This window comes from Pleurodeles waltl, chromosome 5 (genome assembly GCF_031143425.1).
Source record: "Pleurodeles waltl isolate 20211129_DDA chromosome 5, aPleWal1.hap1.20221129, whole genome shotgun sequence".
NCBI lineage: Eukaryota > Metazoa > Chordata > Amphibia > Caudata > Salamandridae > Pleurodeles > Pleurodeles waltl.
The window spans coordinates 895,150,819-895,167,096 of record NC_090444.1 but is presented as its reverse complement, the minus strand read 5'-3'; the positions used below and the strand labels follow the sequence as shown (position 1 = coordinate 895,167,096).

Here is a 16,278-nt window from a genome sequence, read left to right as displayed (position 1 = left end):
GTCTGATTTGATGTAGGTATTTAGTGTTCTGAGATCTAGTATTGGTCTCAGAGTTTTGTCCTTTTTGGGTATTAGAAAGTACAGTGAGTATACTCCTGTGTTTTTTTGTAGATTTGGTACTAATTCTATTGCGTCCTTTTGTAGCAATGCTTGAACTTCTAGTCCTAGAAGATCTATATGTTGTTTTGACATATTGTGTGTTTTCGGTGGGACGTTTGGAGGGAATTGGTGAAATTCTATGCAATAACCATGCTGGATAATTGCTAAGACCCAAGTGTCTGTTGTTATTTCCTCCCAAAGTTTGTAAAATTGGCTTAGTCTTCCCCCCACAGGTGTTATGTGATGGGGTTGTGTGACTTGTGAGTCACTGTTTATTTTGAGGAGTTTTGGGGCCTTGGAATTTTCCTCGATTTCTTGGGAATTGGCCCCCTCTATATTGCCCCCGAAAACCTCCCCTTTGATATTGACCCTGGTAAGTAGGCCTTGTTTGTGAGGTTGTGGTTTCTGTGGGTTGACCTCTAAACCCTCCCCTAAAAGGTGTTTTTCGAAATGTGCCTCTGCTCTGCGGGGAGTAGAGTGCGCCCATGGCTTTGGCTGTATCGGTGTCTTTTTTGAGTTTCTCAATGGCAGTGTCTACCTCCGGCCCAAACAATTGCTGTTCATTAAATGGCATATTGAGCACAGCTTGTTGGATTTCCGGCTTGAACCCTGAAGTGCGCAGCCATGCGTGCCTTCGTATCGTGATTGCAGTGTTTATTGTCCTTGCAGCTGTATCTGCTGCATCCATGGAAGACCGTATCTGATTATTTGAGATACTTTGTCCCTCTTCTACCACCTGTTGCGCTCTTTTTTGGAACTCCTTGGGTAAGTGTTCGATGAAATGTTGCATTTCATCCCAATGAGCTCTGTCGTATCTTGCCAAAAGTGCTTGTGAATTGGCAATACGCCATTGATTTGCTGCTTGTGCTGCAACCCTTTTTCCCGCAGCATCAAATTTGCGGCTTTCTTTGTCTGGAGGTGGTGCGTCTCCTGAGGTATGAGAGTTGGCTCTCTTACGAGCTGCCCCGACAACTACTGAGTCTGGTGTTAGTTGTGTTGTAATATAGATTGGATCTGTTGGCGGTGGCTTGTACTTTTTCTCCACCCTTGGAGTTATGGCTCTGCCTTTAACTGGATCCTGAAATATTTGTTTTGAATGTCTTAGCATTCCTGGGAGCATGGGAAGGCTTTGGTACTGGCTATGGGTGGAGGATAGGGTGTTAAACAGAAAGTCATCCTCAATTGGTTCAGAATGTAAGGTGACGTTGTGAAATTCGGCTGCCCTTGCGACCACCTGTGTGTAGGATGTACTGTCCTCAGGTGGTGATGGTTTTGTAGGATAGGAGTCTGGGCTGTTGTCAGACACTGGAGCATCGTAAAGGTCCCATGCATCGGGATCATCCTGACTCATTGTAGTATGAGCTGGTGAGTGCATTAGTGGTGGAGTTGTTGCTGGTGATGCATGTATTGATGGTGGTGGAGACGGTGGTGGGGTTGTTTTCCTTGCCACTTTTGCCTGTGGTTGCTTGTCCTTTTGTTGAAAGGCAAGTTTCCTTTTTATTTTGATTGGGGGAAGAGTGGTTATCTTCCCTGTGTCCTCATGAATATGAAGCCTTCTTTGCGTGTAGTCAGGCTCTACAGCTTGAAGCTCCTCTCCAAATCTATGTAATTGGGAGGTTAATCCTTGTTCCTCTGTATAGGAACTAGTTTTCGGCTCCGAGGCTGGATGTTTCGGAACCAAAACCTTTTCGGAAGTCTTTTTAGGCTCCGAAGAAACCTTCTTTGTTTTCGGCGTGGTGTCTCGGTGCCGAAATTCTTCGGTGCGCTGTCTCTGTGCCGAAGTTTCTCGGAGCCGCTGTCTCGGCTCCGAGGTTGCTGTGTGGCGGTATCTCGACCGGAGTCGGATGACTTCGACACCAGCATGCCCTTTTTCGGTGCCTTGGATCGGTCACCTAGTTTTCGGGTTAAGCCATGTTGGCGGTGGCGTCCCCTGGGCTTTTGTGGACTTCTCGTGAGTCTTGATTTTCGACGTCTTACTCACGGTTTGGGGTGTTTCTTCGGCGTCGAGTTCTTCAGAATCCGACTCGTGGACGGAGAAAGCTTCTTCTTCCTCCTCGAAACGTTCTTGACCTGTCGGCGTGGACGCCATTTGTAGTCTCCTGGCTCTTCGGTCTCTCAGCGTCTTCCTCGACCGAAACGCTCGACAGGCTTCACAAGTGTCCTCCTTGTGCTCGGGGGACAAGCACAAGTTACAGACCAGATGCTGATCCGTATACTTGTTATGGCATTTTGGGCAGAAGCGGAATGGGGTCTGTTCCATCAGCCTTGAAGTCGCACGTGGCCAGGCCGACCAGGCCCCGACGGGGGATCGAAAAAACCCCGAAGGGCCACCGGAGCTCTTCAAAATTCGGTGTCAATTTGTTCTAACTAACCCGATACCGAACGCAAACAATACCGACGATTTTTTCCGAGATTCTAACTAACTTTCCGACCCGAAACACGGAGCGAAAAGGAACACGTCCGAACCCGATGGCGGAAAAAAAACAATCTAAGATGGAGTCGACGCCCATGCGCAATGGAGTCGAAATGGGAGGAGTCCCTCGGTCTCGTGACTCGAAAAGACTTCTTCGAAGAAAAACAACTTGTAACACTCCGAGCCCAACACCAGATGGCGGACTGTGCACAGCATGTGTATCTGCAGCTACACATGCCATCGAACATATATATATATATATATATATATATATATATATATATATATATATATATATATATATATACACATACATACATACACACTGCTTTATTATGGTATTCGACTGGGAATGATTCAAGCATGTGAATCTATGAAAGATAATACTGGAGAACTGCAGTTTCAGGTAAGTAACTTATTTTCTTTTTCACAAACTGACTAGGGTTCCGCCACCAAACATCCCCTTCTCCAAGTTGCTTATTGGTGTTTCCCCACCCGTTTGTTAACACCATATGCCCGGCGCTACCACTCCTTGGGATGCCATGAGGGTGTGTGTCTATGACTCTATGGGAACTGAAAACATGGCATGAGGCAGTTTTACATTACATAGGCGACCTGTACAGCGACGGATCTCTCCTTCAACTGAAAGAACTAATTGCTAATACGGAGTTCCCACCTGGTCAATTTTTACTATATGCCTTCTTTATCGATGTACTGACTCAGTCCTGGGGTGTGATACAGCAGGAATCCACACAACATTTGGTCATACAGTATTTGCACATCCTGGGTACGGATGGGCATCAGACCCGATGGATAGCAGGCACCTTGCACATGCACAGCACCTCCCTCGTCACACTCCGAGAACACTGGGGCAGAGATCTTGGCCTCACCTGTAGAGACAGTGATTGGCAGAGTAGCCTGAATTATCCTTCTATAGTGCCTCATAACGCCCACTTTAAGCTGATCTAATTCTACATCTTGTGCTTACCTAACTCCTAGCAATCTAAACCACTACTTTACCGCACTGATGCTGTCCCCATTGTCTGACTTCAGATGTAGGAATAGTGCACATGCTCTGGTCCTGCCCTACACTGACCATCTATTGGAGGGACGTTACAACACACCTAGTACAATGCACAGGTTCTATCCTCCCTTATACTTAGGAAGTATGCATTCTGGGGTTCTTCCAATGCACCAAAATGTACAGCGCTGTGAAGATTTGCTGACCTGGCTCTCCTATTGGCGAAGCGCCTAATCCCCTGAAAATGGAAGGTAGCATACCCTCCCAGTGGTCTCTGCATGGGTACTCTCCATTCTGGCATGGGCCCATGCCGACAGTAAATTACTACACAAGGAAGAGGTAAAGAGTCTCCTTATATCCCCGATCTTGGAGCTCTGGGACACCCCTCCAGAACAGTTCTGAGAGGGGACTCCGGTCACTCAGCCCACTCTTTGACAACATGCACAGACAATAACTTTTTCCTTCTACTCTCCCCACCAGCCCTGTCCTATTTGGTGTTTGCTCCACCAGACCCTGCTAGCTTTTCCTGGCTTAATGAAGTTTGTGTTGCCTTATCCCTCATTAGGAACAAGTGCACCCACTGTTTTTCTCCCCCTTCCTTTTTTTTATTGGTTACGTTACTCTGCACCCCATCACTGCTCGCATCTTTAACTTTGGAAAACCACAATACCATCTATCAAACCTCTTGGAAACAAGAGGTCCTGTTGTTCTGCACAACTAAAGCAATGGTTTTCCCAGATTACACGCTGAAAGTCCAACACAGACGCACTTTTCTGGACATCAAGCAAAAACTTCTCGGCCTCCAAATCCAATACATGTTACTCTTCTTCCCTTCCTGACTGCAAGTTACCTACCAAAGCAAGACATTCTTCTTTGATGCCCAGAGGCTTACATAGAATGACTGGAGGAGAAACATGGCATGGCACTCGCCCGTATGCCAAGAAAACTCCACAGAATAGCGAAGATGGACACAACTGCCACTGCAGTCCTGCAGAAAATTGCGCCACTACCGTTCCGCAGAAGGCCTCGGACCCAGTCCCAGACTTCGCTGCTTAACATTTCTGGACCCTAAACCCCCTGAAAGACATTCTTCATCTCCAGTCGGAGCAGAAGGGACATAAACTTCTTCCTGAACCTAAAGTCCCACCTGGGGATATGCTGATTTTGGCAATGTAGCAGAGAGACTCTCTATAGCCCGTTTAACCACACTGTTTCCTTTTTAATCTTGCGGGGATATGTTTTGGGTGCTGGTACGCATTATGATACACAGAATCAATGATGGGGTGTGGTCACCAAGTTGGCGACCGTTCTTAGTTTATTCCACGATGGATACTTCATGTTCTTGAGTTATGGGTTGGGGTGCGGGGATGAAGGAACGTTGTTGATTTCTATCTATTGGTACAGTTTTCTTTTCACACTACCTGTACTTACTGGCCAACAGTCATCCCATACCAACACTGCTACATATATATTACGTGCCATTTTTCCAGTCATGCCACACAACCATGTGCCTGCCTACATGACTGACCCACACTCCTACGATGCTGGAGGCACTGTCCACCTCTTGAGTGGAACATTAATAGAATGCTGGATTCCCTCAAGAGGTGCGCGGTGCTGAAGGTGACCAAACATTACAAAGCAGATTTACAACTCCACCAGGGAGCACACTTAGCAGGTACTAAGTGTCTGGACCAGGCCTGCATGGGCTATTCTTGAGTGTTTCACAAGGGCTTTGTTAGGGGCTGCTGGGGGGTGGCCGTCCTGGCAATTACGAAGGCTTGGCAGGGCAATTAAAGCTGATATGTCGCACTGTCTGGCCTACATTATGATCGGTTGTTTGCAGTGGCAAGTGTATATGCTCTCCAGCCACTATCAGTTGACTTCCTTAACATACGAGGAGCACTGATGGCCCAGTTTCATCTCGGGAACTGGGTACTTGGAGGGGACTTGAATGAGATAATGGATTGGAGACAGGATAGGTCCACTTAGTATCAAGTAAAGAGCAGAGGGATATTCACCACTGGCCAGATTCAAAGCCTTAATTGTGTAAGAGGACATTTGGAGAGCCCTATACCCTCAAGCATATTGATACACATTATTTGGGAGTACAGCAGACCTTCTCTTGACTCAACTTTCCAGTGGAGGTACAAATGTGACTCGCCCCGGTAGACCCTGATCCAGGGTGGAGCTTCAAGTTGTGGTGGCTCCAGGAAGCCATAAATAGGGCACATATTCAAAAGGCCATTGAAAACTACCTCCAGATCAACAAGGGTACTGTTGAATCCTCAGACTCTCTGGGAGGCTCTGAAAAGTCACGATCAAAGGGTACATTATAAGTCAGATAACAGGAACATGTTGTAGGAAGCTGGCTCTGTAAATAGTATATAAAAATGAGATATAGTGTGCACAGAGTCCAGGAGTTCCCCAGAGGCTTGACAGAGGCAGAAATACATAATACTAATGCTCTATTTGTGGCAGTGTTGTCGAGCAGTTAGGCTTATCAGAGGGTAGTGTTAAGCATTTGTTGTACACACACAAGCAATAGAAGAAACACAAACTCAATGACTTAACCCCAGATCAATAGGATTTTATATAGAAAAATATGTTTTGTTAATTTATTTCTAGAACCACAAGATTCAGTTTGCAGCTAAGTACATAAAATAAAAGGTACTTTGCATATATATGATGAGGACTTTGAATAGAATAGACAATGTATACAGTTTTTCTTAAAATGGCAAAAAGCTATTTTGAAAGTGGACACTGCATTTTTCAACAGTTCTTGGGGAAAGAAAAGTTAGTGCAGTTTTGCTGGTAAGTATACAACTTACAGTTCTTATCTCAGGGGTGTAGGTAGTCCTTTGTTGGGGGTTCAAGTTAACCCCAAACACCCACCACCACCAACATGGGATGGTTGGGTGCAGAGGTCAAAGTGGTACCAAATTAACGTGGGCTCCTATGGAGACCGGGGGCACTCAGAACTTGGTCTGCTGGCAGCTAAGTACCTGTGGTTTCAGAGGGAAGACCTGGGGGGGTTCAAGAGAGCACTGGAATGGCCCCAGGTAGGCACTAAACACGCACCCTCGGCAGCACTAGGGCACGGGGTACAAGGTGCAAACAGGGTGTTGGGTTTTCAATGCAACTCTACGAGGGGACCCCAGGGGTCACTCTGAGGCTGCAGACAAGGTCCAGGGTGGCTTCTGGGGCAAAACCACTGGCTGGGCAGGGAGGAGGGCCACCTACTGATCGATGGTGCACCTGGGGTCAGTTTCTCCAAGGCCTGGGGGCTGCAGGTGTAGTGGTTCTTCAGGCGTTTGGTTATCTGCCTCTGGAGCTCTCGGTCAGGGGGTCCTCGGGATTCCCTCTGCAGGCGTCATCATGGAGGGGTCAACCAAGGGTGGGCTCTTGCTCACAATCACCTGGGTACCCTTTCTTGCTGGGTGGACCACCTGGACACAGGCCGTGGGCGTCAGGTGCACAGGGGTCAGGACTCACGCATCTGGAGTAAGGTGGGAGTCCTTGGTTGTAGATTTCTTCAGACAGAGCAGCTGTCCTCTGGAGTTCTTGGTCCTTTTGGGTGCAGGGCAGTACTCTGGAGTTGGTAGAGGTCGCTGGGCCCGCTGGATGCGTCCCTGGTCTTTTTGCAGGGTCTTTGAAGCAGGAGCCAGGCCAGTAGGGCTGAGGCCAAAGCAGTTGATGTCTTTTTTTCTCTCTGCTGGGTGTTTCAGCTTAGCAGTACTTCTTGTAGATCACCAGGAATCTGGTGCACTGGGTTCAGGGAGGCCCTTGAATCCTAGATTTAGGGGCATGTTAGGGGTCAGAGGGCAGTAGCCAATGGCTACTGTCCCTGAGGGAGGCTACACCCTTCTTGTGACCACTCCCTTTGGGGGAGGGGACACATTCCTATCCCTATTGGTTCCTGTCCTCCAAACCAAGATGGAGGATTCTGCGGGAAGGGGGTCACTTCAGCTCTGGACACCTTAGGGGTGCTGCCAAAAGTGGGGCTTTGTCCGGGGGGGAGGGAATCTCCACTAGCAGGAGTGCGCCGGGGCACTGTAACCCGAGACTTGAGCCTTTGAGGCTCACCGCCAGGTGTTATAGTTCCTGCAGGGGGAGGTGTGAAGCACCTCCACCCAGGACAGGCTTTGTTTCCAACCACAGTGTGCACAAAGGCACTCACCACATGTGGTCAGAAACTTGTCTGAAAGTGGCAGGCTGGCACAGACCCGGTCAGTCCTACACTAGCAGTTAGGCTCACAACCAGGGGGCATCTCAAAGATGCCCTCTGTGTGCATTTTTCAATACCTTCCACACTGGCATCAGTGTGAGTTTATTGTGCTGAGAAGTTTGATACCAAACTTCCCATTATTCAGTGAAGCCATTATGGTGCTGTGGAGTTCGTACTGACAAACTCAAAGAACATATACTCAAAATGGCTACACTGCACAATGTCTAAGAATGGACCTAGACACTGTAGGGTCATATTGCTCATGCAGCTATGCCCTCACCTGTGGTGTAGTGCACCTTACCTAAGGGCTGTAAGGCCTGCTAGAGGGATGACGTACCTATGCCACAGGCAGTCGTTTGTGGGCATGGCACCCTGAGAGGGGTGTCATGTCAACTTTGCCTTTTTCTCCCCACCAGCACACACAAGCTGCAAGTCAGTATGCATGTGCTGAGTGAGGGGTCCTCTACGGTGGCATAATAAATGCTGCAGCCCTTAGAGACCTTCCCTGACCACAGGGCCCTTGGTACCATGGGCACCTTTTACAAGGGACGTAACTGTGTGCCAGGGCTGTACCAATTGCGGAAATAAAGGTACAGTTTTAGGGAAAGAACATTAGTGCTGGGGCCTGGTTAGCAGGGACCCAGCACTCTTTCCATCAAAGTTGGCATCAACACTAGGCAAAATGGGGGGGGGGACCATGCCAACAATGGCACTTTCCTACACATGTAAAAGACATAGGGTAACATAATTGATCTCAAGATTCAGATCCTTACACTGGAAGCAGACTATGACAAATCCCAGGCTCCTGACAAGCTCAGGGACTCTCTGCACAACCAGACTGGCCTCAAACAGCTGCTACTCGGGGGGAGCAAAGATGGCATGGCTCACCACATAAAGCCGCATTTACCACTGGGAGACAAAACAAGCAGGCTCCTGCATTGGCTTTGCACCAACACAACCCAACAGACACTCACTGCCCATATAACAGACGAAGAGTGAGTTTCACACATTGGAGAATCTGCACTCACTGAAGATTAGCTTCCTACTACACAGATCTTTATGCCCAACCATCCTCTATGACACGATCTAAACAGCCTCTAATACTGACCGGGACTTGCAAGAGAATGCCCGTAGAGTGGAAAAACTAGGGGAGGCCCAGTCTCTACTTCTACTCAGTAAAACTCTAGGCCCCAATGGACTCCGGATGAAATTCTCTGAAACGTATAGAACTTTACTTCTTGAACAACTTCATGGGATTTTCATGAATGGCGACGAGACGGATTCACTCCTACCTGATCTGGGACTAGAGACTGTGATTATCCCCAAGCCAGGACTCCCGCCGGAGCACTGCTCCTCCTATTGCCCTATTTCCCTTTTAACTATAGAGAATGAACAACATTTGGCCTAAAGCCCTAGCAAATACATTGATGTCACTGTGAACCTCCTTGAATCACCAAGATCAATCTGGCTTTAAGCCCCAGCATGCCACACATCACAATATTATACGGGTCAATAATGCCTTGGCTCTGGGTAATCGTATACCGGGTCACACGCACTCCTCCTAGTAGATTTTCACAAGGACTTAGAATCAGTTACATAGGACTAACTAACTGTTGTGCTTATTGTAAGCACTGAACTTTGAATCTAACTTTTTTCTTGGATTAGACCATTGTTCACAGACTTGCGGGCCAGAGTAAGGATAGGAAACATGCTGTTTGACCCATTCCTAATCTATAGGGCGACAAGACATGGCTGCCCACTATTGACTCTGCTCTTCACCACTGCTATTTAACCCTTGGTGGGGTGGATAAGGGTCGACACCCTCGTCAGGGGCCTGGACTGGGGGACTTGAGTCTTGGACAGAATAACTCTCTATGATGATGTCCAAATATTCCTAGACCCCACAGGAATGTAAAACCTGAGTCCTTCAGATCCTTGGAATCTTCAGAAACTTCTTGGGACTTACTATCAACAGGGCCAATTCCTCCCTAAATCCCATTAACTGCCCTCTGCAGATCCTAGCTGGGTAACTGACCTAAAGGTCCTGAAGGACAGGTTCCTATATTTAGGGGTGTACAGCACAGAGGATCCCCACCGTGCTCGGGCGCAAAATATTAAATCCCAAGTGGATGGTTTACAGAAAGATCTGGGCTTTTAGACAACACTGCCACTGTATATTACGGGTGTTGAGCTATTTATAAACGCTCTACTAGCTGCAACACTAGCCATTTCCCATACTACAGACCACTTTCAAGAGGTTAGACTCCCTTTTGAACAGGTTTCCTATGGAACCATCACACCCTGATGGTAGCTCTTTCTAAATGCTATAAATCTACCTACAATGGGGGCATTGTAATGCTGAACATAACCTCATACTATAGTTTGCTGCACCTCATAGTGAATGAGCGGTGGTTCAATGCAGATGTAGACCTCCATTAGCGACTGAAAAATGGGTGATAGGGTGTGCCCCCAACTGCATTTGTAGTATGGAAGAGCACCCCTCCCCCCCAGACCTTCCACCCACCATGCCTGTTGTTCTCCCCATCTGAAGTGACACTAAGCACTTGGATGGAAGGGAATCATAACAAAGGAAACTCCACTGTGGTAGGGACTATAAAGCCACAAGTTTCAACTTTCAGGGCTTCAAGCCATGACTGGCATTTCTAAGTTGAGGATGTTTTAAAAAGCAACATGATGAAATCCTTCCTAGGACTGAAAACAGAACTCGATCTACAGCACATGCAATTTTTTTAGATACTTACAGCTCCGACATGTGCTCATACCCTATGTTGCAGAAATTACCAAAATACCAGAGTACAGTCAATTGGAGACTAAGATACCGCTAGAAACACTGCGCAAACACAAAATCTCCCAGGTGTATCAATATCAAATCACTGGGGATACATTCACCCAATAACTTTGCTCGCCTGCGAGAGACCTGGGAGGGGGACTTGGGTCAACTCTGAGGAAGACTGGTGGGAAGCTCTGGCCTCACCCCATGAATCAGTTATAGTCTCCCAGTCTAGATTTATACAATGGAAATATCTCCATAGCACACAGTACACAAGAGACAGGCTCTGGAGAATGGGAGCCATCACCTCACCACATTGTTTACAATACAATACAGAAACCGGTGACCTTCTCCACAAAGTCTGGGATGCGCAAATTTGAAACAATTCTGGAAGGGTGCGCTGGGGAGTCTGGAGTGAGTGCTGAGGGTTGGACCCTACCCAGAGACCTGAAGCTGGCACTTCTCTATATCACAGAGTGGCTAGAAACTGACAGATATAAGGCCATGCTCTTATGGGTGAGGCTGGTGGTCGTACAAAAGGGACATAGCTGAATCCTGGAAAAGCTTGGAACCCACACCCTTAGAGAAATGCATGTCTTTGGAGATACTGATCTGTAAGGCCTTGGTGTACCCACAAAAGCACTACAAGATCTGGGCTAGGTGGTGTCCACAAAAACACTACAAGATAGAGGCTGTGTGGTGTCAGCATTGGGGAGGGAGGGGTACTGCCCTTCTTAGACCTGGAGACCCTGATCGAGACCTAGATGACAAATTCTGGAACTTCCTCAATGACTCACAACCTAGGGGACGAAAGGAGGGGAGGGGGAAAAATGAATGATAAACTGGTTTTGTCAAGAGGGGTGGGGTGGCGAGGGGAGAACCTTGGGGGATGACTATTTTCTTACCTCATGCTACTTCTTTTCTCTTCACCATACCACTTGCTGTATGATCATAAGAAAACCAATAAAAAAATGTATTATTAAATTTTTTAAAAATTACGTTTTATAAATTAGACTACGCTGTGGGCATTGCACTTATAAAAGAAAAGACATTAAGTGGAACTGAAATATCAGTGATTTAATCAATATTGCTAACCAGGCCATTCAAGAAATCCTCCAATGGTCTGCACCAAAGCTTTCAGCCACAGGGTCTTCTCCACCAGATGTTCCATCTCCATGGCTGGCAAATTCTGAAGCAAAAGGGAAGCAATAAGGACCCCTGGGTTTAGAACCATGTTGTCTATCTGCTGCAGTTCCATTTTGAAGGCAACGTCCCTGACAAACACTTGCATATCTTGTGATGGTCTCTGAGGAAGATGTCTGAAATTATATGTAAAAAACGAATTAACAGGTTAGTCATTAAGGTGTTCATTAAGAGTAGAATGTAGTTAGTACATCAGATTAAAACTCTATGCATATCAAATGTAAAAGAAATAAATCACTGAGATTGGGTTCCTATATCTATGACGAAAAGCCCACAAGAGGAAATTCAAATCCATGAAAGTAAAACTACTAGGGTATAGTGTAGGCGTGCTGTAACCAGAAACTTTAGACACCCCAAAATCTCACTGCAATCAGAAAGCCCACATTTACGGGGTCAGAAATGTTGTTAAACCCTCAATTTCAAGAGGCAATATGTCCCAGTGTTAAGATACCTCCTATTCCATCAAAATGCCAGAAATAACAATCAATTTAGTAAATAAGCCCACTCAATAACTGCGTTTCAGATCAATAAAAACATAAGGGGTTTTATTAAAAATGTCTTAAGTAAATCAGTACAGAGTCAATGCCATGAAGGCTGTCATTAAATAAGGAAACAACGAGAAATGAAAAATCAAAAACTATTGTCCCAAGTGGACAGCAAAATTGGGAGCATAACAGACAACATCCCTAATATGACAGGAAAGTATTTTCGCTCACTCCAAAATTTGAGGATTTTTGTACATTACTTTTTGATATTATATTACAGAACTACTGTAACGTGAGTAAATGTACCATTTCATCAATGAATCACAGCACATTAAAAAACAATTGTCATATTGCCTTAATACCTAATCACTAAACTTTTAGAAGTATCTGAAATTATTAGCTTGGTATGTAACCAATAGTTAGTAGTGATCTTTCTTACGGAAAGTCACTGATGCAAGTGTCTTATCCCACCGCTGCACCACCATTGTAGGAGGGTGGCTCAGTTTATAGTGTACGTTTACGGCGTGGCACCCAATACTGAGTCCATGCAACCCTTAGTGATAGTTAATAGGTGTCCGGATAGCAAAAGTTCTCTAAGAGTAGCTGAGGCGAGCAGCTAAAGCTTATCTAGGGGGAATGTAAAGCACATGCTATACCACAGTAGTCAGACAGTAACTCACTCACATGAAAGAACCACACAAGTGTTGCAAAAATAAATTATACTTCATTACAGCAATACTACTAGACTAGCATTGATATATTTCCTTTTACACAATATATACACATAATAACCTGCAGAAATAGCATAAACACACACAGGCCCTATGGGAGGACCAAACGATATACCAAGAAAGTGGAATATGAAATAGTGAACCAAACCAAGGTAAGTGTGGTAGGTAGCTAGGGGCTCGGGTTGATAGAAGCACCAGAGTTAAGTACAGGGAGCATCCCCAGTGACCAGGTGCAAGGTTGTCACCCACCCAGTCGTCCCATAGGCTAACATAGAGAGTGGTGGCTGGAGTTCATGGGATTCAGGACCCTTCCCAGTGGACCCTGAGGAAACCAACAGACAAGAGGAAGGTTGGAGAGTGCCCCCACTCTAGGATACCCAGAACACCCAGAAGACAGAGAACCTGGATGCAAAGGAGAGAAGGGTCTCTCTCCGAAGTCATTTGGTGCCTCGGATTGTCCAGCTGCTGTCACGACCCATGGACTAGGCTGATGGAACCCAGTGACAGATTCCAGACGTGAAGGACCTTTGAAAGAAGGGGACAGAGTCCAGCACCCTTGGAGGTGCCCAGGTGGTGCAGGTGGCAACGCCCACCCACCTAGAGGTGATGTTCCTGCAAGTCAGTGGAAGAAGAAGTCCAGCTGCAGGGTCCAGGAGCTGCAGAAGATCCCAGGAGTCGCCTACGAGCTGTCCCTCGACAGTCGTTGGATTGCAGGAGGGTAAGTGACCGGCCAAGTCACCAACAAGCACTGGCAAATGCAAGCAGGAGCTAGTGATGTATTTTCAAAGCTTTGGGGACCAGCCAGGTCCAGGAGACTCTACCCAGGAGGGGGAGTCAGGGCTGGCCCTCACCACGCACGAAGGCCAGCAGAAGTAGATGGAGCTACCACTCGTGACCCACAGGCGATCAACACAGGGAGTCACAAGGAGGACTCAGCTACACAACTAAACAGAAGTTCTACGTCACAGGAGTTACAGGACAGAGGATAATCTTCGAGTTGCAGAGTGCTGGAGGCCGGGGCTTCTTGGTGCCTGAAGATCTCCTGGAAGAAGAGTCAATAAGTCTTTGCAAGTGCAAAAGTCGCAGTGCACAGGGGTTCCACTCCAGGCAGGAGCAGGGGCTCACAGTCTCCCAAGTTGGTCAGAGGACAAGCAGGACTTAGATGAAGCCACAGACTCACCACCTGTGAAGCAGAGTCTTCAGATGTACGTGGGACAGCAGACCCTACCAGCCAGTCGACATTTATCTTAAGGTGCCTGCGGAGGCAGGGGAGTGACTCCTTCACTACAAGGGAAATATGCTTTGTGCTACCAGATGCAAACTGAGTCCTTGTGACTCTGGAGGATGCACAGCAGTGGATGATGCAGAATTCTAGCATTATCCAGAGAAACAATGTTGCAATGAGAGCCTTCCTACCAGAAGCAGGAGTGTTTCAGTTCCAATGCAAACCAGCAGCGGTTTTAGAGACCAGGAGCAGAATATGTCTTGCAGAGAGTTCTTTTTAGAGTCTTGCTCGACAAATTTGAGGACCCATCCACTGGGGAACCCTTAAGTAACCCTAAAAGGGGGTTGGTCACTCTCTGAAGTGACCCACCTATCAGAAGGGGTCATGGGCGTCATCTACCTGGCCTAACCAGTCAGATGCTCCCATGGGCATCGGCCTATCTTGTTTCCAAGATGCCAGAATCAAGTGGCCATCATGCAGAGCTCTGTGCACCTTCCTAGGAGAGGAGCTGGACAGGGTGGTGGTCACACCCCTGTTCTTCGTGCAGTTTTGTGTCAGAGCGGGAACCAGGGGTTCCTGAACTGGTGCAAACCGAATTATGCAAGGAGGGCACAAAATGTGCAATTCAAAGCAGTAAGGTGGCGCTCAGAGGCCACCCCAGACTTAAGACACCTAATACACAGGGGGGAGGTGGTCAAGCTTCTCCCTTGCAGAAAATCCTTTGTTCTGCTTCTTCCGCCTGAGCCTGGCTCACCAGCAGGAGGGCAGAATAGTGTCTGGGGTTAGAGGCAGCATGGACTGGTAGCTAGACCCCGTAAAGATGCACAGGCAGAACTGGGGGATCCTCTAAGGAACCCACAGAGTACACGTTATCATGGAACTAACACTGGAATCTGTGTAGTTGCATGATTCCAACATGTTTGATACCAAACATGCCTAGGTTCAGAGAAGTCATTATGTAGTTGGACCACTTGCGTTGGCCAGTGTCCACTACATACCTTAAGATGGCTTCCCTGCACTTACAGATTCCAGGAATTGGTGTGGGGTGTGTAGGGGCACCCTGCTCATGCAGGGGTACCCTCACACTTCGAGACAGGCACCCGGCCCTTGGGCTGAAGGGCCTACCAAAGGGGTGACATAATGTCTAAGTGCAGTGACCAGGTTCGGTGGTGAAAGGGTGCCCGCACCATTTCATGCAGGTTGCAAAGGGCAGGCCTGCAGACACAGATTGCATAGGATCCCTTGGTTGGCACACTATATGCTGCTGCCCCTGGGGGGGGCGGGGGGGCTGGTGCACCAATGCCCTGGGCACATGGGTGCTCCAGTATGAAAATTGTGAGTTTAAAATGTTACCAGCAACCAAATTTAGAGGAAAGAGCACAGTCACTAGGATCCTGATTAGCAGGATCCCAGTGAACTACAGTCTAGACACACTAACATCAGGCAAAAGGTGGGTTCGCTATGCCAGAAAGATACCACTTTCCTACAACTACCATCTTGGAAAAGATGGCATTTATACTTAAACGGAGGTCTAGTTATCACATATAAAAAAATATATATATCTACACGTCATAAAAAAAAAAGAGTTTAAAAAAAACACTAATACTATACAAGTATATATGTATAATAATTGAGCGTGAATACATTCTGCATGTTATTTATGATGCACAAAAACAAAGGCATAAAAATCTCCAACATATTTACCATAGCACTCAGTTGAAGCATGGCTGTGAGAATTTGTATTGCACCCTACACAAAAGATTCCTAGTGCTACCCTGTAGCTAGAAATCATATTTAAAACAAAAAAAATCTAATGTTCAATAATATAGGAAAATAACAATCTTATGAAGGCCCACAGTAAAGAGGCCAAAGGTGCACAAAAATGTTAGGAATGTTTGGAAATCAAGGTGCCAAGTTTGGAAATGTGGTTGACTGGAAAGAGGTCTAATGCCTCATTAATTGAACAATGCCAGAGGTCAGAAGGCTCTGTGGTCAGAAACACAATATGAATTTATTTCAAATATAAATGTATTGCTGTGGCAATCTCAGAGATCAAGATTGGTACTAAAGGCACACCATCCCAGA

At 46.8% G+C, this 16,278-nt stretch overlaps 1 protein-coding gene across 4 annotated transcripts in view; it reads right to left on the bottom strand.

The window, feature by feature from the left end:
* Window positions 1–16,278, bottom strand: part of GNPAT (glyceronephosphate O-acyltransferase) — a 443,941-nt gene that overhangs the window by 268,029 nt on the left and 159,634 nt on the right. For all 4 annotated transcript variants that reach the window (XM_069235014.1, XM_069235013.1, XM_069235016.1 and 1 more), the window contains exon 9: window positions 11,645–11,868. In XM_069235014.1, coding sequence (XP_069091115.1) covers window positions 11,645–11,868 — 224 coding nt within the window. The remainder of the gene's footprint in view (window positions 1–11,644; window positions 11,869–16,278) is intronic.